Source organism: Episyrphus balteatus, chromosome 1 (genome assembly GCF_945859705.1).
Source record: "Episyrphus balteatus chromosome 1, idEpiBalt1.1, whole genome shotgun sequence".
In the NCBI taxonomy this organism is placed as follows: Eukaryota; Metazoa; Arthropoda; class Insecta; order Diptera; family Syrphidae; genus Episyrphus; species Episyrphus balteatus.
The window spans coordinates 76,378,118-76,403,321 of record NC_079134.1 but is presented as its reverse complement, the minus strand read 5'-3'; the positions used below and the strand labels follow the sequence as shown (position 1 = coordinate 76,403,321).

At 31.6% G+C, this 25,204-nt stretch overlaps 1 protein-coding gene across 4 annotated transcripts in view; it reads right to left on the bottom strand.

Moving 5' to 3' along the window:
- Positions 1-8,503: 8,503 nt before the first annotated feature.
- The window catches only part of LOC129905219 (fatty acid CoA ligase Acsl3), a 383,246-nt gene continuing 366,545 nt past the window's right edge, over positions 8,504-25,204 (bottom strand). For all 4 annotated transcript variants that reach the window (XM_055980646.1, XM_055980647.1, XM_055980645.1 and 1 more), the window contains 4 exons: positions 9,487-9,596; positions 9,271-9,424; positions 8,909-9,184; positions 8,504-8,849 (listed from right to left, as the gene is read on the bottom strand). In XM_055980646.1, the coding sequence (XP_055836621.1) occupies positions 8,695-8,849; positions 8,909-9,184; positions 9,271-9,424; positions 9,487-9,596 (695 nt within the window). In that variant the 3' untranslated portion in view covers positions 8,504-8,694. The remainder of the gene's footprint in view (positions 8,850-8,908; positions 9,185-9,270; positions 9,425-9,486; positions 9,597-25,204) is intronic.

The window sequence follows — 25,204 nt, the reverse complement described above, 5'->3', positions numbered from 1 at the left end:
ATGTTACTAGCACCGATTTCATATAAAACGAATGTTCCTAAGCTTTAAAAAAAGGCACGCGTAGGCACACTCTAGAAATAATTTTAAAAAGTAGCTAGCCTATATGGTATTATGTTTTTTATAAAACTATGTCCTACAAGAGCAAACTTTTTTCGCTGTAACTCTGAAAGTATAGTGAGAAAAATGTTCACAAAAACCACTTACGATGAAAAAAAACGTGTTGAATGTTTTCAAATAACGGTTTTTTTCTTTGCGATAACATTTTACCTTCCCTATTTAGTAAAAACAACTTTTGTAACCGTTCAATGACACCATTTTCTTCAAAAAACTAATTTTTTTGTTTTTTATACCAATAATATCTGTTGTAAATTGGAAAACCTTATTTAACATAATATTTCGTTTATTTTTGTTGTTGGTCTTATCTTTAGTGTCTGTTGTACCATAAAATTATCATTATTATATCATTCGACATCATCTTAATGGCTTTAACTGCAACTTTAGATTATTTCGAGAATTTCTATAATTAATTCCAGCTATAAAAGCGTTCTAGCCCACAGTGCATCGGAGCTCTTCGAGCTATTGGTCAATGGATTGAAGTTGAAGGGCTAAACCAGCAATAATAAGGGAATACATCCATATCTTATCTTTTACATCTTTTTTTACAACGGAATTTACCGCGAAAAACTTGAAAAAAACTTTTGTTTTTCAACCAAAATAAAAATTAAACATCGAGAACTGTCAGCTCAGCTGTCACTTTTGAATTTTTTTTTTTAGCTACACCCGCCATTTTTTTTCTGAATCTACCACTCACATCCGCCATTTTTTCTTAATCCACCACTCACATTGTATTCATGAATAAGAAAAAAAAGAGTAAAAAAAAGAGTTTGCTAATATCCATTTTTAATGAAATTTGCGGGTGTTTTAGAGACCCGACTCGTACCCCCCGAGTCAGGTCTCTACGTATTCCTTCCTCTATGTTTGCTTCTTTGTTTTAATATTTGGGTATGTTTATGTTTTTGTATGATCGTTGCAGCCAGTGGAATTAAAATTGGATTCGAAGTTTGACAATTTTTTTTTCTAAACAAGACAAACGAGAACGAAGGTCAAACGATAGGCAAATGACAGTCGTATTAACGAAAATCGTTGAAATCAAACGATAACACTGGTCAACAAAATTTAACTTTTTTTTGCCACAAGAACCAAAATATACTTTTCTATTACTTTTTAGGGTGTTGAATCCGAATCTGAAGTGAGATTGATTGGCCTCCGTTTTTGAAATATTATTAAAATGTTAAAAAATGTCATTTTTGCTGTTTTCGAGGTTCTGTTTTTATGTGGGGTTATTCATTAAAAAATAAAATGGTAACAGTTATTCTTCTTTCAAAAACTCTTTAAATTTTCCCGATATCTGTTTTATTGCTCGAGATATCTTAAGTTTCAGTTAATAAGCCAAAGAGAAACTAAACTTAATCTAAAGTTTAAGTCACTCGTTATAGAATTTTTGCCACAAGAACCAAAATATACTTTTCTGACGGTTTTTGGGGTACTGAACTTGAATCCGCAATTAAAAAAATTCTATTAGCCTCCGTTTTTGAAATATAACCGTTATAAATAAACCTTTTTTTGCATTTTATAACGGTAATATTTCAAGAACGAAAGCTAATAGAATTTTTCTGATTGCGGATTTGAGTTCAGCAACCCAAAAACCATCAAAAAAATATATTTTGGTTCTTGTGGCAAAAAAAAATTTAATTTGGCTGGCCAGTGTTGTTTCTGATTCAAAGACCGCTGCTTAAATTTTAAATATCTTGGGCAGTAGAAGAGATTTAGGAAAGATTTATACATAAATAAAAGAATAAAAACCAGTTCTTATAGGCACCGTTACAAATTTATTTATTTAGATTCGAGATCAGCACATCAAAAACTAGTAGGAAAGTATATTTTGGTTGTTGTGGTAAAAACCTTGTTGACCAGTGTTATCGTAGTACCTAATCGCATTTGAACAAGATCGAAGTAGTTTCAACGATTTATCGTTTTACAAAATAGGGCTAGGGCCCAGGCCTAGGTGATTATGTAATGGTCAGAAACATAGTTACAATTCCCGGTATAAATAAAACGCTTCTAGCTAAGTATCGAGAACCGTACGAGATAAAAACGTGTTACCCAATGACAGGTATGCAATTGGCGATATTGAAGGTTTACAATTGACTCGTTTACCTAAGAAAGGAGTAAACTCGCCTAAAAACATGAAGCTGTATGTGACGCCAGATACAATCTTGAAGCATGACAATGAAAACAATTATACCAAACGCTAATGGAACGAAGTTTTTAACTTCAAATCGAATTTTACACCTGTCATAAGGGCCCGACCCATAGAATCCGTTGCGTCGAAGTTTTTGACTGACAGCTCGATAAAATACACACGTTCTTATGGGAAGCGACCCATAAGCGACGGATCGGACGGAGACGGATGGATTTGACGGAAGAAGTAGCCCAACTTTCAACTTTTTCATCCGTCGTATCCTTTGACATTGGTTGTCAAAAATAGATCAGTTCGATTTTCTGTTTCTGAGTGCACAACGGGAAATTTCAGAACTAAGAACTGTGTTCTCTTCTTCTCTGATTTTATGAATTGTGAACTTTAATTGTATATTTGTGAAGAAAATGTAATAAAAGTAACATTTAATGATATATCTAATAAATTATATCAATTAAATACTCAAATTCTGTTGTAGAGTTCAATTTTACTATGCCAAAGTCATACCTACAACTCATAGTTTGTTATAAAAAATTGTTTTTAACTGAAGAGCAAGTACCTACAGGAAATCTAGTCGTGCATTTTATTTAATTAAAAAAAAGAACAACAATAATAGTTAAAAATTTCTTGCATCAGAACTTCCTTAGTGCACATTCAGCCATAAAATATCGAACACACCTTGGAATTTGAAGTGAGCTGTCAAAAAGCAATCCGTCGTACGACGTATTCTATGGGCCACCCCTTTTTGCCCCATCCGTCAACTTCAACGGATTGATTGACGCAACGGATTCTATGGGTCGGGCCCTACCTATACTCAAAATTTCCTACCAATGTTCAACGATCTAAAGTTTTAAATGTTTAATTTTATTTTACTTTAAATACATTAACAAATCGTCGCTCTAGTATTGAAGTGCCGTATACGCCATTTTTACATTTTTGGGAAATCGCATTTAAATGTTCGGAAGATAATTGCGAAATAACTAACCGCTGGTATTTTTTGATATTTTAGTATGATATATAATTAAAATGTGTCTTTTATATACATGTTATTGGACATCTGCAATTCGTCTAGTTGTCAAAATATTTAAATTTTTGTCCAAAATGAGTTTGCCGTATACGCCATGAAAATCAGAAGTTTCTTTTATTCATATACACGTACGTCAAAAAAAAAACATAACTTACGTCAAAACAATTCTCAAAATTTTCTTGCATTGCATGAAAAATTTGACGTAAATGCCAAAATTTCTTGTTTTTGTCAAAACAATAGTGAATATCTCGGCAACGAAAAAAGAAAGAAAAAAACGGATAGCAGATTTGAAAAGAGCAACTTCGAAAACATACGACTGCATACCTAGTTCAAAAAATGTAATTTGGCGTATACGGCACTCCAATACTAGGGCGACGAAATGTATTCGATTAATTTTCTTTGAAAAAAACTATTTATGAATTTAATTTAATTTTGTTTGATATGATACAAAGTATGTATATAAATGATTTTGTCGTGTTCTCATGCTCATTTTTAATAAACTGTAACCACGTTGTTTATCTTTTAATATTTTGTTCAAAAACTCTCCACAACTTATTTCACCTTGTACTGTACTTAAGCCCAGTACGCAGATCGCGCTAAACTAAATTTTATCTCGACAATATTTATCTCTACACGCGTTCGCTAAAAGCCAAGATAAATTTAAATTTAAAATAACGGCTGAATCACAGTTTCATTTACGTATACCTGCTTACATTCAATATTACATACATATTTTTTTTTACCTGCAGAATACCTTTTTTACCCTCTCATTTTGTTTTGTTCCTCTTCTTTTATATATTCCAAGGTTTTTTTTGCCTCTTATTCCTTGCAGCAACAACAACGACCACAAAAATGTCAAAATTTATCTGTGAAAAAATGCGCTGAGCATTATTTCGCGAGCTAAATTGAGTGGAGACTTTTTGCAAAAGTAGTAGATGACAATTCGAATTTAGCGCGTGAACTGCGTACTACCTGGCTAAAAATCCTCGCTAAAATTTATCTTTGGAGGAAATTTGTATGAAAGATAAATTTTAGCGTGATCTGCGTACTAGGCTTTACTCTTTGACTTTCAAAATTAAACTGTCTCCGGTCGGTGTCCACGCTGCCTAAAGGTGCGTTCAGGTCATGGTATAAAAAGCGAAGGTATGATCATTAGAAAAAACTCTGTATCGAGAACTGTCAAAACTTAAAAATGGCTACTTAAGTTTTTGACAGCTGCCAATGAAATTGTTGTTGTAAACAAACTTGTCTTGGAAATTGTTGTTGCTTTTGGCTTTGCCAAATTAAACGTCAAAAACTTATTACTCTATTTTGTAAAATGGCGACAGGTTCAGGTGTTTATCTTCACAGAAGTTCAGTTATTCATCGTTACAATACATCGTTACAATAAATGCAACTGAAAAAGGCCAAATCTTCACTGATAGATAAATAAATTTTCTGAAGTTAAACCCAGATTTCAAGCACTATTAAGAATCATTTAATATACGCGATCTCCGTTCTCCACTTTTTTTGTCATTGTTATAATTTATTGTAAAAAAAAAAATATCTGCATTAGCCCGTCTTTGCTGTTGACCAATTTTCTGCATTTTTTTGTTTTCAATTTCATTAGAGTTTGACTGGGGCCCTATTTTATAAAACGATTATCGTTGAAACTACTTCGTTTTCGTTGAAATGCGACTACGTATTACGATAATCGTTTTACTTCAACGATACTCGTTAATCTTTACGACTGCCATTTACCTATCGTTTAACTTTCGTTTTCGTTTAGCTGTCATAATTATTATTGCGTTTGCTGGTAGAATTCATGTGAGCCTCAAAAAAATATTTTTTTCGGTTTATTTTGGCCAAACGACTTTCTCGTTTTACATAATCGCTCTTTGTCGTTACTATCGTTTACTTCAGTATCGTTGACTTGCCGCTCGTTTCGTTTTACATAATAGAGCCCCTGATATCTATTCCTTTCAACGGCGTATACAAGGGGGGGGTCACGGGGTCATGACCCCCCCCAAGAAGTCAAATCTTAAACAATAATTTGGTAAGTTATACTTAATTAAGATGATTTTTAAAATGCTTAAGTTTTAGAACATGAACGAAAATGAAAAGTGAAAAAATTTTTTGGTGTCAACGAACTATTTTACCATATTATTTTGAAGATGCGGTCATATTTTTAGTGAGCAGCTCTTAACCAACAAACAAAATAACGGTCGTTTCTATAAAGCAATCTTAAAAGTTGTTCAATTTTAAACGTATCCTTAACACGTTGACCACCATGTGACCCACCGGTGCCGGTGGGTCACGCAAAATTTTCCCAGGAGGTCACAGTCAGTTCATTTTTAAATGGATGTTTTTTCATGTGGCGATTAATGTTTTTCTTCTTTGGCACCTAGAAAAAAATACGTTCTTGATAGTGCAAAAGAAAAAATATTATATGTCGAATTCTCAATAACCAAAAATTCGATCTGCAGTCGACTTGCAGTCGCTACTTTTTCCTTAAATGAATTCCAATGAAAAAAAAATTCGCTACTTTTTCCCGAAGAATCGATCCTTTTAAATCGAGACGTATTTACACACATTTTCACAAACACTACAATTTTGTCAAATACAAAATGTCAAACCAAAATAAAATTTTGTAAAGAAATGAAGAACCAGAGCCAATTTTTGTTTATTTGTGAAATATAAATCATTTTTAGTGAACAAAACAAACAAATGTTACGTTGTCTTGTTCCTACTATGAAGTTTTGTATAGTTTTTTGTTTTTCATCGGTCACTTAGACACAAATACAGTCACAAAAAGAAATCGCTCCCTTATTTAATTACACAGCCACACAAAAAAATATAAAAGTTCTGGTCTGGGGTTGCGACCAGGTTTTTCATATAGTTTTGGGGTCGCTGAAACCGAATCCGAAGTCCGTTTTGCCCCATCACGTCAGGTTTTTGAGATAACCTCAAAAAATGTCACGAAAACAAAATTTTTTTCTCTGATCTGGATGTGCGAATATGTTATTCATATAGTTTTTGGATCGCTGAATCCAGATTCGAAGTCAATTTTGCCCTATCACGTCAGGTTTCTGAGATATCCTCAAAAAAATGTCAAAACCAAAAAAACAAAATTTCTTATCTGGAGTTGCGACTAGATTTTTCATATAGTTTTTGGGTTGCTTAAACCGAATCCGAAGTCTATTTTGCCGTATCACGTCAGGTTTTTGAAATATCCTCAAAAAATGTCTAAACTCAAAAAAAAAAAGTTCTTATCTGATATTTTTTGAGGATATTTCAAAAACCTGACGTGATACGGCAAAATAGACTTCGGATTCGGTTTAAGCAACCCAAAAACTATATGAAAAATTTAGTCGCAACTCCAGATAAGAAATTTTGTTTTTTTGGTTTTGACATTTTTTTGAGGATATCTCAGAAACCTGACGTGATAGGGCAAAATTGACTTCGAATCTGGATTCAGCGATCCAAAAACTATATGATCAGAGAAAAAAAAAATTTTGTTTTCGTGACATTTTTTGAGGTTATCTCAAAAACCTGACGTTATGGGGCAAAACGGACTTCGGATTCGGTTTCAGCGACCCCATAACTATATGAAAAACCTGGTCGCAACCCCAGACCAGAACTTTTATATTTTTTTGTGTGGCTGTGTTATCTAAAAAGCCAAGAATTTGTGAATTTTGTTTGCTTATAAAATATAATAGTATTTTTTACTTTATCATTTGAAACAACTATCGATTTGTCAATCATCAATGCTAAACTAATTATTGGTAAGAATTTAAGTAACCTTGTCTACAGCTAATTAAATACATATTTCCAGCAAGCTTAGAATATTAAAATTAACCTTTAAGAACCAATTTAAGAAAATCTATAAATATAACTGAATGTGTGTTATTTTGTAACCCGAAGGCTGACGAAATCAGACCCATATTTTGTAAAATTCCTAATAAGTAGGTAATATAAAGCATTTTGTTCAAAATAATATTACCGTTTAAAATTACCAAAATTTCTATAGGTACCTTTAAACTAGCATTATGTTTTACGCCAAAGATAGTTTTTTTTAAATCGGAAATTATCCTAAACATGGGTCGGTCGTAGTTGGGTGTTATGCAAACTGCATTGAATTTTAATATATTATAAAAAATGTTATCGCCCTAGTCTAATAAAATTTGCATAAGATTTAAAAAAATATTTTTTTTCGAAATGCAATTTTTTTAACTTTGTGATTCGTTTGCCTTAGGAAGACTTTCAACTAAAAAGTTACCACATTTATTTAATATAAAGAAGATTTTCATAGTATGTATTTTTAAAAATGATTTTGGGCTAGCGGAAAATCGAAGTACCTATACGGTTTAATTTTTAGAACAGGATGGTCTGAGCAATTGGGCTCAAGGCTAAGGCTAAACTAAAGCAAAACGAATCAAATACCTTTCTTTGTTTAGTAATTCTCCGATGCTGTTCGGTTCAAAATGCGAAACGAACAAATTTAAATATTTGTAATTTAAGTAGCACATTTTCAAGTCTATACTTTTGTAAAAAAAAAAATTTCAGCGTGACCCCCCCCCAAGAAGTAAACCTGTATACGCCCTTGATTCCTTTTTTGTCGTTTAAAAATCTACTACAGATTTGTCGCGTCGAAGAACTTTGAAAAAATACAACAAAGGAAACGAGAGCTGTCGAAAAAACGACACAACATCGGTAATAGGCATGATTATGAAGTACATACAATTTTGTTTAAGTAATAAAAAAACAAAATGGCAGCTATAAAGCCCTTTAAAGCTGACGCCTCCGTTTGCGCCGTGCAATGCCCAGGTCAAGGAAATTATTTATAATCTAAAGAGAGAATTTTGCATGAACCTAAATTTAGTAAAAAAAAAGTGTAGAATAAAAATTAGAGACAAAAGAGCGAAAAACACAGCGCTGTTTAAAAATATATTTATTGTAAAATGTATGTTTAACTTTTAGGTTCCAAAAAAACGCGTTTCGAGAAAAATGAGTTTAAAGTTTTCGTTTTCGCACTTTGGTAGGTTCGGAGCGCATGGGTTTCGGGACAATCCAGGGACTTTTGGCGCTTCATTTAAGGCTAAGACTATTAAAAATAGTTTCTTTGGTTGATAAATTAATTTTTTAGGCAAACAAAAATAATGCCATAAAAAAAAATTTCAGAAGATTTTTCCCTTAATTATTCGCTGAATAGTTCGAAAGAGCATGAAAACACAATTACATCTTTTGGCATCCCAATTTAGATTTTATATATTTCTCTTTTCTTCCCGAGTAAATAAAAATATAGTTTTTGCTGTTATAATGTTTTTGTTTGATGTTTTTCTTTACTTATCGGTTCTTATTGGAGTTTCAACTTATATCGAATCGTTTTGGGCTTTATTTATTTTAATTTTATGTATGTACGGAGTTATTTTCACGAGGCATACATCCTATTGATATCGTATTGGTATTTGTCTTGTATATCTTTTCTTTTTAGTTTGAAAGCTGCTGTTACCAGTCCCATATCTGGAGACCACACTTCTTTGCATAGGGTTATTGCACCAGGAATTTCAAATCTTTGAAGTTTACCTTTAAATTGAACAATAATATTAAATTAATGATTTAATAATTTTACATATACATTTTACATTTTATCCCATGGTCAGTTATTTCTTTTATAACAGCTTTTTCCAAAATAGGGGATGTACACAGTTCTTCAAATCGTCTAGATATCAATCCGTATTTAGCAGCTAGTTCTTCTATATATTTTTGATTAGGTACAATCAATGCCACCGTATATTGCTTTGAAGGATCGCCATAAACACAGATATTTTCCACAATGGGGCACGTTTTAAGTTCCGACTCAACTTTTCCTAGCGACACATACTCTCCCGCTTGTAATTTTACTAAATCCTTTTTCCGGTCTGGAAACATAAATAAATATTGATTAACTTGTTTTCCCTTTGCTTGTTTTTGGTTTTAATGAAAAAAAAAATCGAAAAATTATTACCAATTATTTTAAGTACACCATCAGCATGCATTTCACCTATATCTCCGGTTTGGAACCATCGTTTTCCATCTTCTTCAAAAAACTCTTCTTTCGTTTTTAGAGGAAGCTTGTAGTAACCTAAGGACACACTATCACCACCTATAACAATTTCACCCTACAGAAAGAATGATAAATATTAGAAGCCAGACTTTTGTTTTATCTTAAATATGTAAATACCTGAGGATATGGTTTATTTGTTACTCTGTAGTTTCCTTCTTCCCAATTTACTAAACGGATGTCACACATTGTTAGGGGGGCTCCAACCCGCCCATACGTCATATCTCGATCTAAAAAAAAAATTGTATCAGAGGATCTATTTGAATGTATTTGTGTAGTAAGTTGATCGACCGTAAAAGACAAATCAAATAAGAAGTTATTTTTGAAACTGCCTGAACACATTGGTTAAGATGAATCTTGTAGTACCTAAACTACTATCAAAGTTTAAAATTACGAAAATATGTTATGTATACCATAATGCGAAAAATTACTAACTAACTACTCAAACTACTTGAAACGTCCATACTTAGATAGGATACTGATTAAAAATACCAAAAATAATGCAGAATTATTTATTCATATTCTAAGAGCGTTCCGGGAAATACGTTTTGACCTTTAATTATTTTTATTTTTTGTTTCACAAAGTAAAACGAAATATTTTTGAAATTATATTATAGTGGCCTCGATTTTTTATCATAATATCACCAAAAAAATAAAATAAAATTTTGGTCTTAAAAAACCCCAAAACAAGCGTTCCCGGAATGAAGGTTAATTGATGTACTATACTTACGGCCATATTATTCACTCTGGATTTAGTTTGGATTAAAGTTAATTTTAAGTCAAATCCTTTAAACTTGAATTTTATAAATCCAAGGATTTAATTTTTTGTTCATATTATTCACTAAAAAAAAATTATGTGATTATTCAATAAATTTTGTATAATTTGCATTTATCTTTATTTTTCCTTCACAAAATACTTGAAAAAACAACTGAACACTGTGAAAATAAATTTTGCATCTGGATTTATAAAGTTAAACAGACCTCCAGAGAGCAGTTTAAATTTGTTTGGATTTAACAAGATTGAATTTAAGTAGTGAATATCATGGAATTGGATTTACTTTTGATATTGTTTACATCCAGATGTATTTTTTAAACTAGTGAATAATATGGCCGTTATAAATGAAAATAAAACTATAATTCCTATCTTCGTGACCTTATTTTTGAAAACAAATTCAATCCTAAGTGGGCTTTAGGTCTGGTTTATAATTTTTTTCTATTTTGTCTCCGACGTTTCGACCGTGTTTACAGTCTTCTTCAGTTCTAATTATTTTTAAAAAATAAAAAAAAATTATAATAAATGCTAAAAATCTATTATCTATACTTACAGATTATTCTATCTTCTAATTTTAAGAATTTAATCTTAAAAATTTTTAAAGGTTTTGTTTGTTTTGTTTTTATTTTTAAATATTTTAAAATTCAAAAAATTCGAACTCTTGAAAAAGACGATTCAAATCATCGAAATTTCAAAATATAAAAAAATTTTAATTATTTGATAAGAAATTCAAACTTTCTTATCAAATCTAGCCTACAGAATCAAGTTGAACATAAATTCAACCTAAAATATTTCTTTGAAGAAACTGACTATAAATATTGCTGAGCCCTTCACAATCTGTTCTTCTTTTACAAGACTTCGAATTTTTTGAATTTTAAAATATTTAAAAATAAAAACAAAACAAACAAAACCTTTAAAAATTTTTAAGATTAAATTCTTAAAATTAGAAGATAGAATAATCTGTAAGTATAGATAATAGATTTTTAGCATTTATTATAATTTTTTTATTTTTTAAAAATAATTAGCCCTGAAGAAGACTGTAAACACGGTCGAAACGTCGGAGACAAAATAGAAAAAAATTATAAACCAGACCTAAAGCCCACTTAGGATTGAATTTGTTTTGAAAATAAAACTAACTTATAACATACATTTAATACCTATGTATTTATCCATAAAAATAAGTGTGGAATGAGAAATTTATATTAACAGCGTTTTCGTTTGATCGTCCGGGACTGCCCAAAATTCTTCCGAACGATTCTGAAACTGTTCGTTTGGCACTCAATGACAGTTCTAATTCTGAAAAGAAGAGAAAATCGATTCCGAATTTTGAATCAAAACGAGAATCACGCACACATGTTAACACTTAAGATGTCAAAGTAATGAAATGTTATTGTTTGTTGTTCATTTCTTAATATTGAGATTTTTTACTGTGCCAAACCTTAAATTATATTAAAATAAAGTAAAAAAAAAACTAAAAAAAAAGATAAATTTTTGTGGAACAAACAAAACTTAACAAAACAAAATTTTCATTAGGCGTTGCATTATTTGACGTTTCACAAATACAAAGAACTCAATCTTCAGAATCGAAAAGAAGTATCCAAGTTTGTTCATTTAGAATCCCGGATCGGACAGTCCCGGACCGTTCTAAGAATTACCAAACGAAAACGCTATAAATCATCTTTAAAAACTTTGTACGTTAGATGATTAAAATATTGACACTATGAAATTTCGGTACTATGAGTCATTTTTTTTTGAGACAACTTTCATTATTGTAAATAACACAATTTTTTTTTTTTTTTGGAAGAGATGTAAGAGATGTACAAATTTATAAATTTATAAATTTATGTATGTATGTGGTGTTAGTATAATATATACTTAAAAATATTTTACTTTAATATGTTTTTAATCCATTTGAGTTTCAGTTTTTGAATTATGGATATGTCCGTATTGTAATAGAATGTAAACTTTAAATTAATACAACTGGCAACTTTATTATTTCTACATTCCGGGAACGATTTTTTGTGTATATTAGATGCTAGATGCAATAAAAAAGGAATGGAAACTTATCTAACCGAAAAATTATATGTTCCTAGATGCGTGGCTATTATTTTAATTGGTAAATGAGAAAAAACCTTTAATTAAATGTTATTTTGATTTAAAAATGCCTAGGCATCAAATTTTCCACCTCCATGATTTTTACTTTTTCAAACATGAAATAATAATTAAAAAAAAACATTATTAACGTCAAGGAAACGATAGCTTTTTTCCTATCGTCCAAACGTTGACGTTTTGACCATTGAATAAGAAGTAGAGGAAGGGGTGTTTATCCAAATAAGTGAAGCCGCTTTTTATTAGAGTGAGTTGTACAAATGCATGTGTATTGGTAAAGGGTCGGAGTCAGAGGCGGATTTACCAGAAGGCTGAGTAGGCTGGAGCCTAGAGCGGCAGATTTTAGGGGCGGCAAATTTGGGGACCGATCTGTTCTCCTCATAGAAATCAAAAAGATTTTTCCATGACGACTTTCTGATGTCTTGCAGATAGAATTCTGTAAAAAAAATTTCCAATGACTTTTTTCTCCCGTTAGTCATTGCACATACCATATTCTTGACTAAAACAGCAAGTTCGCCGCCCCTCAACTAGTAATCGGCATCTGCGACTTTTGCCCATACTTTGTATGAGAAAATCCCCCTAATACGTAAGTCGTTTGTATACCTACTAAAAGGACTTGCTCTGGGAGCTACAATAATTGTATTATTATTTGTTTTTATTTAGGTATTTATTTGGCAGTCCCCTTCGCTCTTTCTCCCTCTTTTCTATGACACGATAATTTTTATTACTTCGGCATCAATTTTAGCGTCCAGAGCGAGTCTTTTTTGTTTTCACGTGAGAATAAGAAGGACTATCATATATGTACTTGTACATATTTGAAAAAGTTGAGGTGATTTTACTTGGGAAACTCATGGTTGTACAAAAAAACCAGCGATTTACAAAAGCTATCCGTGTTTTACTGGCGAAAATACAGCAAAGATTCGGGTGGAAACCGTGACTTTTAAAGAGGAATCTCGTGATTTTAAGGGGGCAACCAAATCATTAATTTAACCGAACTAACCCTACCCTTGGTTTTAGTGGCCAACCCGTGCTTTAAACGACACGTTCCATGATTTAATTTTTTCCCGGTTACCGAAGATTTTGCCAAAGCAATACGTGATTAGATGATTTTAGCAAAAAAAAAAAAACACAATCGTACAGCAGCGACTCATTCTTAAAGTGTAGAGATTATGTAATTTTTCCAAAGTAATTCGGGATGTTTTCGGAATGATCCGTTTATCGGGGAAACCAGTGATTTTAATGATGCGACATTGTGATTTTACCCAAGATTTTCATGATGTTAAGAACAAACCTGTGCACAGCTGTGGTTTAACCGAAGTGACTCCTGATTTTCGTGCAAACCATCATTTTAATGCATAACTCAAACTCATTGAAATAAAATGCACGAAATAAACCACTTTTCTTAGTTTACTTGAAGATTTTAAGAGCTGAGCTGGCTCTATATAAGGGCAAGGGCGGCAAAAACTGAAGAGCCTATACCATGAAAATTTGTAAAACCGCCTCTGGTCGGAGTGCAGATATATTGTTCACTCAAGGGGCGCCAACAGAAATGTAACTGGTCTCGTGAGAGACTTCCGTATAAGTGCTATTTTTCATCATAATTATATACGAATTTTAAACTGTTTTTTCCCTCAACTAAAAACAGACTGAAAATTGTTTTAAAATCATCAAGATTAACTGAAAAATTGGCGGTCAATGATTGCATCGCCTTGTCATCACCAATAAGAGTAAGTTCGCCCCTGGAAAACTAGCTCGAAATTTGACAGATTATATATTATTTTTGACAGATTATATAAAATTTATTTTTTTGTGGCTTCACTCACCAACTCTATAGGTGTGATATACACCCCTTCCTGTACTTCTTATTCAATGGTTTTGACGACATCGACATTACGTCGCCCTAGTATTGGAGTGCCGTATACGCCAAATTGCATTTTTTGAACTAGGTATGCAGTCGTATGTTTTCGAAGTTGCTCTTTTCAAATCTGCTATCCGTTTTTTTCTATCTTTTTTCGTTGCCGAAATATTCACTATTGTTTTGACAAAAACAAGAAATTTTGGCATTTACGGCAAATTTTTCATGCAATGCAAGAAAATTTTGCGAATTGTTTTGACGTACGTTATGTTTTTTTTTTTGACGTACGTGTATATGAATAAAATAAACTTCTGATTTTCATGGCGTATACGGCAAACTCATTTTGGACAAAAATTTATATATTTTGAAAACTAAACGAATTGTAGATGTCCAATAACATGTATATAAAAGACACATTTTAATTATATATCATACTAAAATATCAAAAAATACCAGCGGTTAGTTCTTTCGCAATTATCTTCCGAACATTTAAATGCGATTTCCCAAAAATGTAAAAATGGCGTATACGGCACTTCAATACTAGGGCGACGATTAGTTCATTTATAGTTCTCACAAAGTATTTATATAGAGCTATTCGGCCCTAGCGAGGTAATCCGTCGGAGAGGAAATTCTCCGATTTTCTACGAATCGGAGACTTTTTGCTTCGAAGTATTTCTCCGATCGGCTGATTGGAAATTTTCTCCGACACCCTTCAAGCAAGAAAACGGAGTTCAGAAAAGACACTCCGACCGAGAAAAACGGGGTTGCACTCACACACTTGCAACTTTTTGTGTATGAACACAAAGTCGAAGGAGAAATTGTGGTGAAAAAACCAATACATATAAAACCGTTTCTGAGCCGAAGTTGGACTCAGCTCCGCCTGAGGCGGAGCGGATTCGGACCAAGGTCGGACTTGTTTGCTTGAAGGGCAAATTTCAACGTATGTCATTGCATGCGATGAAGTACTTCTAATGGTTGTATTCTTGACAGATGCAAATCATTTTGGCTGTTTGGGAAGATCTGCCCAATCAGTTAAATTGAACCACGACAAAGGGATGTTGGTGAATGAAAAAAGGATGTTCGTGACTATACAAAAGTCCAATAAATAAAACTATTGATAAAAAAAAAAAAAATAGCAGGCATTGTCGGGCGGAGGGACTTACAGGCCAAAGTCTTTCACAAATAAATTTTCTTTCACTTTTTAAAATCCTCCTTTTTTCTTGAGTTTTTTTGCCCTTATTTGTTATGACTTGGCCTCCAAAAATAATGCGACACTTGCCATGGACACTTTTTAATTTTCTTAAATGAAATAACTTCAACTCGTTTGTTATTCTTTGAATTGTTTTTTCTTTCATCTCCCTTCAAGCAAACAAGTCCGACCTCGGTCCGAATCCGCTCCGCCTCAGGCGGAGCTGAGTCCGACTTCGACTACGAAACGGGTCCGAAGGCGGCTCAAATTAGTATGGAAATTATAATCGCCGCGGAGCCGATTTTATATGTATTGGTTTTTTCTCCTTCGACTTTGTGTTCATACACAAAAAGTTGCAAAACTTTGGTATTTTTTGTTTATATCCTTTCAGTAATCTCATCACAATTCTTTAGAGACCTTTATTTGGAAAATACATCGCGCAGATCTCGGAATATTAGCACTTCAAAACAACCATGTCGAACAATTTTTCATTTTTTTTCTATTGACAGTGATTTTCAAACCTCGTTTTCTCGGCTTTTTTTTTAGTTGAAAATTTTGCACTGAAAATTAACCAATTTTTTCAAAAACCAAAAACACTTTTATACATTCTTAAGCTACATTTCAAGACCATTAACAAAAAGGACATAAACACATTGGTTAAGGCATGGGTATAATTTCGGCCACATAGAGAAAATACCAAAACGTCTCTTTTGATATTTCTGTATAAATTACACTGTGCAAGTCGAAATTCTTGACAGGCGCGCGAATAACTGTTTCGCCCTATTTCGGACCCGAGAAATCGATTGGCGTCATTAGTTTTTCGATTTATCGGTACGACTTCGAACTAAATTTTTTTTGAAAGATTTTCAATTATTTTGACAATTTTTCACTTTTTTTCGTAATTTTTCAACCAAAAACAATATTTATATTGCTAATAATTCTGCTCAAACGCTATTTGCTACCAGTAGAAAGACATTATAAACTATTTTGAACAATTTATTTGAAAATTTAGTGATTTTTTTGAAAAAATTAAAAAAAATCGAAATTTTTTACATTGTTTATCGTTTTTCGCTGTTTTTGTTCTTTTTTGCACAAATACATTGCATGTTTTCCATTAAAAATTAATTTAACTGTTAGTTTAGTGTTGGTTAAACTTTGACAGTCTATCGATAGCATCGATAACAAAAAAATATCGAGTATATCGATACTTCACAAAACTATCGATAGTTTCAATACTTCCAAATTATTGTACCACAAGGCTACCGATATTATCGATAGCTTTGAAATTAATTAAACACAATTTGAACTACAAGTTAAGTTTTCGTTTGACATTGGATATAAACAACGAATTAACATAGTGTTTGGTAGATATCGATAGTTTCCATTATCGATTGTATCGATAGTTTTGAGAAAAAACTATCGATAATATCGGTAACCTTGTGGTAAAATAATTTGGAAGTATTGAAACTATCGATAGTTTTGTGAAATATCGATATACTCGATATTTTTTTGTTATCGATGCTATCGATAGACTGTCAAAGTTTAACCAACATTAAATTAACAGTTAAATTAATTTTTAATGGAAAACATGCAATGTATTTGTGCAAAAGAGAACAAAAACAGCGAAAAAACGATAAACAATGTAAAAAATTTCGATTTTTTAAAATTTTTTCAAAAAAATCACTAAATTTTCAAATAAATTGTTCAAAATAGTTTATAATGTCTTTCTACTGGTAGCAAATAACGTTTGAGCAGAATTATTAGCAATATAAATATTGTTTTTGGTTGAAAAATTACGAAAAAAAGTGAAAAATTCTCAAAATAATTAAAAATCTTTCAAAAAAAATTTTGTTCGAAGTCGTACCGATAAATTGAAAAACTAATGACGCCAATCGATTTCTCGGGTCCGAAATAGGGCGAAACAGTTAATCGCGCACCTGTCTCAAAAAAAAAACTTGCACAGTGTTATTATCGATAACTCAACTATACCTTGGCTCTACTGTTTTTATCGAGACAAAAGTAAAATCCAGGTAAAGTTAGCATTCCGACTACGGTAATTATATCGATACGAGATGCTAAATGCGCCAAATTGAGAGTATCACTTCGTTTCGTATCTCATATATCGGATGATTTAGTATTGAAATTGGAATGGGGTCGTTACTCGTATGTTTCGTTACTTCAGTACCCAGTAACGAAACATGCGAGTAACGATACTGTTTAGAAAGTAGAAAGTAGAAAATTTCGTTACTCGTTACTGAAGCAAATACCCGCATTTTAGTAACGAATACATACGATTTGCTACAGCTCTATCATCCTTTCGTTCATTCTAATTTCCCCTCAAAAGCTTTTCCTCAATCATCCGTTTTGTATATTTAAAATATTTTTAGTTCCAACTTCTTTATCTTAAGAATCGGACGCAATAAAGATTTCCATTTTAAAAGTGAGTGCTTTTTTTATTTGAAGGATAAAGATTTTTCACATTTGGTGCCGAAACCCGGGAACTGAAAAGAATAAAGAACATTAAAAAAGAACATTCATAAAAAAAATTAAAAGAAAAAAGACTTGTGGCACTTGAGGACTGAGGACTTGATTGCTATAACAGTTTTCTTACAATAGAATTTTATTTCTTATTGACCGCAATAAATCGATAACAAAATATAAGAACACAGATGAAATTTAGTTTTTAAATATTTGTTTTTAAATATGATTGGGCGATGGTTTCTTGAATTTCCTTAACTAGTTTTTAAAAAAATTTTTACAAAAAAAATTTTTTTTTAAATTTTTTTTATTTTTTTTTTTTAACAAGTTAAGGAAATTCAAGAAACCATCGCCCAATCATTTTTAACGCGTTTCCGCAGCTGTATTCCTTGATTCTACTGATCTCCTTTTAATTAAATTTAAAAAAAAGTCATTTAAAAAAAATGCAAAAAACGTGATCCTTTAATTTTTTCAAAAATTCGATCGAGTGAAACAAAAAAACGGCTGGCTGGATTAATTTGATTTTTTGTAGGGTTTTTGTGGACATATTGAACTGTAAAAGGCACACTTAACATTAGTGGTTTCCTCAATATTTTCGATCTAGCGCTCGATTTTCCAAAAAACCACCAAAAGCCCTTTTTTTGTTGCATTTTCAAATTCATGTGAAAATAAGAAAAAATTTTTTTTTGGAAAAGCAATGGCTAGCCGTTAAGGAGAATTCATTCAAGTTCTTGAAACCCACCTTTAACTTTCTGTGCGATCATTGGTTGCTGAGATATCGATAATCAAACACAAAAGGATCCTTTTCCATTTGAAGACCGATTCTCGGCGAGAAGTGGACGTATCGAGGTGTTCAAAAAACCGAATTAAAGCTAAATGAACAAAGTATCCGATCCTTATAGTGGTTTCCACGCCCGTAGACCAAAAAAAAAAACTAAAAAAATTTTGAAAATTTTTTTGTTGCTGGTTTTTCTACGATTACTCAAAAACCGCAGAGGTTCATTGGAGCTACAATTTTCTTCTTTATCGATTTCTTGTACGACCATTTCTTTCGAAGTTACGGCCTGTTGAAATTTGCCCAAAAATTTGGAATTTTTTTTTGATCCCTTAATTTTTTCCAGTAGTGTAACATAACTGCGTTTTTAGTTTTTCTCAAAAATACGAGTAGTGAAAATAAAGTATACATTTTTTTTTAAATCGGTGATGTCGGCTCTTCCCGTACAACGTTAACGAGTTTTTACAGTTTTCTTGAAAACGACTCTAACGATTAAGATTAAATTTGACATACATAATGATGTAAGTGATTTTAATATAGGTAATTGAGTTTTCGGTTTTTCTCAAAAAATACGGGTAAGGCAGTGGCGTACGTTGAGTCACCGGGGCCTCGGGGCAAGACTAAATTTTGGGGCCCCTTTGATATTTGGGGCCCCTTAGGTACAAAAAAAAAAAAAATACGTATACGCCATACATTTTTTTGTTGGCTTATTTATTTTTAGGTTTATTTTAATGTTTTAATAAGTTCGTAATGCACATTGATATACCCACTTACTTAAAATTTCTATCATAAAAGAAGTAAATACTTGTACTAGGGGCCCCCTAAATTAAATATTTAGAGACCCCTAAAATACATTTTTTTTAGCTTAGAATTGATAGTTCTTGGGGCCTCTGTTCTAAAGTAATACATATGTACACATTTGATTTTCCATCATCAAACATAGTTTATTTCTTTCGGGGCCAGTGAAAAATTATTTTTGGGGCCTCAAAATTAAGTGCCTAAAATATAATATAATATTTTTGGAGCCAAGAATTAATAGGTATTGGGGCCTCTGTTCTGAAGTAATATTCGGAATGCCACCAATAACGTAATAGTTTTATTTTGGGCCCTGATATATTTATGTTGGGGCCCCTGAATTGATATTTAATTTTCCATTTGATTGTTTTGAACCACTGAAGTAATAGCTTTTTAGGATCCTCAAATAATATTTGTCATGTCATCTGAAAATTTGATGAATATTTTTGGGCTCCTTAGTAATAGATTTTGGGGCCCCCAAATTAATATTTGATTGCCTCTAAACTAACGGGGTTCCTGAAAACTTATTTTTTGGAACCCTTCATATAATAGTTTTGGAGCCCCGAAGTCATATTTTTTGGGGTTCCTAAGGAAATATTTAGTAATCCATAAACAAATGTAATTTAATTTAAAAAACAATTTTTTTTAATTTAATTTTTTTTGACGCCCTGAAGTAAAGGCTTTTGGGGCCCCTGGCGATTTTTTGGGGCCCCTAATGTATTATTTGTGGTTGCAATTATTTTTCAAGTAATATTTTTGTGGGCCCTAAGATAAAATTATAATTTTTCTTTTAAAAAAGCAGTTTATTTTTTTGGGGCCCCTGAGGTAGCCTTTTTATTAAATGAATATATATTGTGTGGCTACCAATGCATTATACATTACACTGAATGACATAATTTTTTCCCCTTGTATCCGAAGTGATTCAAATACATTTTAATTTATTTCGAAACTCAGTTTATGCTAACAGTTTACTTCTCTGCATTGTCTCGAGTAGGGGCCCTAGGGTCAGTCGGGGGCCCCGGGGCGCCGCCCCGCTTGCCCCAAGGGAGTGTACGTCCCTGGGGTAAGGGTATTTTTTCGTTTCTTATGAAATTCCTTAAAACTCAAATTATAACTAATTCACAATATTTTTCCTAAAAAGCTTTGACATAAAAGCTTCTTTTTATCATAAAAGCAGGTACGTGCGACCCCAGTCGTGCATTTTATTTTAACTGGTTGCGAAAAATTTGTTTCTATTTGGTTTTAGAGCAGTCATAACTCATAAGTGTAGGTACTGCCCATTTCAGGCTTATCCATTCTTTACCGGACACCCTGTATAAAGCTTCATTAAATCAAAAAATATTTAGGGAAAGTGGGGGCCCCTTTAGTGTTTTATTATCTTGAAAACTAATAAAAAACATCTTTTAATTAAAATAAAGTTTTTATTCATTAAGTTTATTGTATACTGTAGGGACTCTCATCATTATAAAAAAATAAAAAATATTGAACAAAATATAACAAGTTTTGAAAAAAACATCTAACAGAAAACGGTCTTGCCCCCACATATACATTATACTTTTGAATGTTCACTTTCAATTATAAAAAAAGAAAAAGTTAAAAAATTTTATTTTTTCAGTGTTAAAAATACAACTGATTTTTCACATGAACGTCATGAGATAAATTTAACATGTTTTCTTTCAAAGGAGATGAGCCCCTTTTTTATGAAGCCAGAAATTCGAGAAAAATCACAGTATGTAATAGAATTTAGATTGATTTTAAGAGGAAAAACAAGTGTTTAAGCAGTTCTTAAATCCACTTTGTTGCGTTAAGGAACGAGATCAAGTCTTTGATCTTTGATTCTGAGATGTTATCTATATCATTAAAAAATTAGATTTTAGTAGATATTAATATTTTTTTGAGATGACATAAATAATTTTTAACTCAAGTGCAATCTTTAGTTTTTAGCTGCTGAAAATTAATACATACAAATAAACAGATCCTTTCATATCCATACAAATACCTACAAAGAAACAAATCCCTTCAAGCAAACGAGTCCGACCTCGGTCCGAATCTGCTCCGCCTCAGGCGGAGCTGAGTCCGACTTCGACTACGAAACGGGTCCGAAGGCGGCTCAAATTAGTATGGAAATTATAATCGCCGCGGAGCCGATTTTATATGTATTGGTTTTTTCTCCTTCGACTTTGTGTTCATACACAAAAAGTTGCAAAACTTTGGTATTTTTTGTTTATATCCTTTCAGTAATCTCATCACAATTCTTTAGAGACCTTTATTTGGAAAATACATCGCGCAGATCTCGGAATATTAGCACTTCAAAACAACCATGTCGAACAATTTTTCATTTTTCTTCTATTGACAGTGATTTTCAAACCTCGTTTTCTCGGCTTTTTTTTTAGTTGAAAATTTTGCACTGAAAATTAACCAATTTTTTCAAAAACCAAAAACACTTTTATACATTCTTAAGCTACATTTCAAGACCATTAACAAAAAGGACATAAACACATTGGTTAAGGCATGGGTATAATTTCGGCCACATAGAGAAAATACCAAAACGTCTCTTTTGATATTTCTGTATAAATTATTATCGATAACTCAACTATACCTTGGCTCTACTGTTTTTATCGAGACAAAAGTAAAATCCAGGTAAAGTTAGCATTCCGACTACGGTAATTATATCGATACGAGATGCTAAATGCGCCAAATTGAGTGTATCACTTCGTTTCGTATCTCATATATCGGATGATTTAGTATTGAAATTGGAATGGGGTCGTTACTCGTATGTTTCGTTACTTCAGTACCCAGTAACGAAACATGCGAGTAACGATACTGTTTAGAAAGTAGAAAGTTTCGTTACTCGTTACTGAAGCAAATATCCGCATTTTAGTAACGAATACATACGATTTGCTACAGCTCTATCATCCTTTCGTTCATTCTAATTTCCCCTCAAAAGCTTTTCCTCAATCATCCGTTTTGTATATTTAAAATATTTTTAGTTCCAACTTCTTTATCTTAAGAATCGGACGCAATAAAGATTTCCATTTTAAAAGTGAGTGCTTTTTTTATTTGAAGGATAAAGATTTTTCACATTTGGTGCCGAAACCCGGGAACTGAAAAGAATAAAGAACATTAAAAAAGAACATTCATAAAAAAAATTAAAAGAAAAAAGACTTGTGGCACTTGAGGACTGAGGACTTGATTGCTATAACAGTTTTCTTACAATAGAATTTTATTTCTTATTGACCGCAATAAATCAATAACAAAATATAAGAACACAGATGAAATTTAGTTTTTAAATATTTATTATTTTATCGAATGCATTTCGAACCTTAAATTGAAAGTTCATCTTCAGCGCGAGTTTAATAAAACAAAATGAAACGAACAAAGCTAAAAATGACATTTAAAAACAAAAACAACTCGCTTATACAATTAAATACATAGCTTACAAAAAATATAGCTTACAAAAAATAGCTCTCTTACAAAAAGTAAATAAACAAACGAATTTTACATTAAAAAGAGTTAAAAAGAGATGACTCTATTGCACCAGCTTCTAATTTCATTAAATTATTTGTTACACCAATAATTGACAACATAAAAATTTTAAAAACAGTAAATAATCCATCTAAGTAAGATGCTTACGAATCTTTTTTCATTCAAACAACAAATAATTTAATGAATTTAGAAGCTGGTGCAATAGAGTCATCTCTTTTTAACTCTTTTTAATGTAAAATTCGTTTGTTTATTTACTTTTTGTAAGAGAGCTATTTTTTGTAAGCTATATTTTTTGTAAGCTATGTATTTAATTTTGTATAAGCGAGTTGTTTTTGTTTTTAAATGTCATTTTCAGCTTTGTTCGTTTCATTTTCTTTTATTAAACTCGCGCTGAAGATGAACTTTCAATTTAAGGTTCGAAATGCATTCGATAAAATAATAAATATTTAAAAACTAAATTTCATCTGTGTTCTTATATTTTGTTATCGATTTTTTGCGGTCAATAAGAAATACAATTCTATTCTATAATAAATTATAACGACCACAAATTTTACGTTCTTTTTACATTCGGTGATTAAATATCGAATATATTTTCATATAAGGTTTTCTTACAATTAATTTTTGAAAAATAGTCTACTTTCCATTTTTTTCCTCAGAAATTCATGTAATGCGTATGTATTGGAATTTGTAGTTCAAACAAATTCCGCTCGCGCTAGGTCTATCTCTCACATATCTTCTATTTTGTTTCTACATGATCTCTCGCACTCGCTCTGTCGAGTGTTGTTTGATGGTATATAGAAAAAGATGGAACTAGGTATCTACATACATTATTGTTGTTTGTACACAGGTTTTTTTCATAAAAAAAGATGGCGCCAGGCAAGCTAATTGCGCATGCAAAGTGTTGTTGTATTTTTTTTTTTGCGAAAATGAGAAAAGAGAATAATGGATCTCTCGAACGGTCGCAATGTCTGGTATCTGGTCTTGCGTGGTATATGCAATAGGAATAGGAATAGGATATACGAGTTTTTTTGTATTCTTGTTTCTGGTTTTTTTTATCTCTTTCATAAATTTATGGTTTTGCATTTTAGGTATACAGGGTGTCTCAAAAGTTAACATCGAAACGAAAACGGTAGATAGGGTAGGTGATGATAGTTATCACAAAAATAATAAAAAAAATCGCAGCAATATATTTTGTGAGTTATGGGGATTTGAAAAAAAGTCGAAAAAATGGTCACCCTGTGACGGTTTTTCATGTGCCGTGACTACAAATCCTAATTTTTCTCATATTTTTCTTTTGTTACGGAACCTTGAATAACCCTGCTACCAAATGCTTTCAAAAATTTTCACTCAGCTGCATCAGTTTTAAAGCAAATATTACTTTTTTGCCCTACTAAGTATTAAAAAATTTTACATGACCCTAATTCAATGAACCGTTGTGTAAAAAAAAAAGCACTACGATGTTTCAGCAAGTTACCTAAAAAGTTGGTGTGTTCAATTTTCTTTTCAAAATGATATAACATTGTTGAGAATATTCCATAAATAACCGAGATAAAATTTATTTTCTTAAGAAATCCGACTTTTTTATTAGGTAATTTTTCCATATTATTTAAGTTTTGTACTCTTTCAGAACCTTTCAGAATATCTTGCTTTTTTGAAAATAATGAATTTTCAGTGAATTAGAAAATTTTTAAAAGTAAAAAATATTTTTATAATTTTTCTTAACTTTGGCCTCGAATATCTTTAAAATGGTTAGATTAATGAAAAAAGTTTTTTGTGGAACAATCTATTTCCTACAAGAATATGTGCTGCGCGTGTGATTATTATAATTTTTCAATTTGTTACAAAATTAAGAACAAAAAACGAATTTTTAAAGATTTTCTGGATTTTTGGACCTCAAATATCTATTAAACGGTTAGATAAACAAAAAAGTGTTTGAGACCTTTTTTGTAAAGCGTTCAATTTCCTACAAGAATATGTAAGGAAATTTGCAAAAAAGTCGATTTATAAAAAAACGATTTTTTTAAGTAGAAGCTTGATGTAAAAATAGAAAATTGCGAAGCGGAGGACGTTAAATATGAAGAGCTCATACTTGGTGTGTGTATTCTAGAGGTGTCTAGCAATCGATTTTTCGGAGTACAAACTCAAAAAAAGAATTTCGATTTTTTTTTGACCCACCCTAATATCCATACTTCTTTTCGGTTCTAAAAAACAACTTGAGCCTCAAGCATTAAATAAAGTTCGTATTCATCTAAAAAGCCAGTATGGCGATAAGAAAATTCAAGTAGAAGCGATTGTAGTCCCGGAAATATGCGTCGACGTCCTTAAAGCCCCAATGAATCATGTCGCGCGTTGAAAAAATTAAAGCTGGCTGATCGCGTT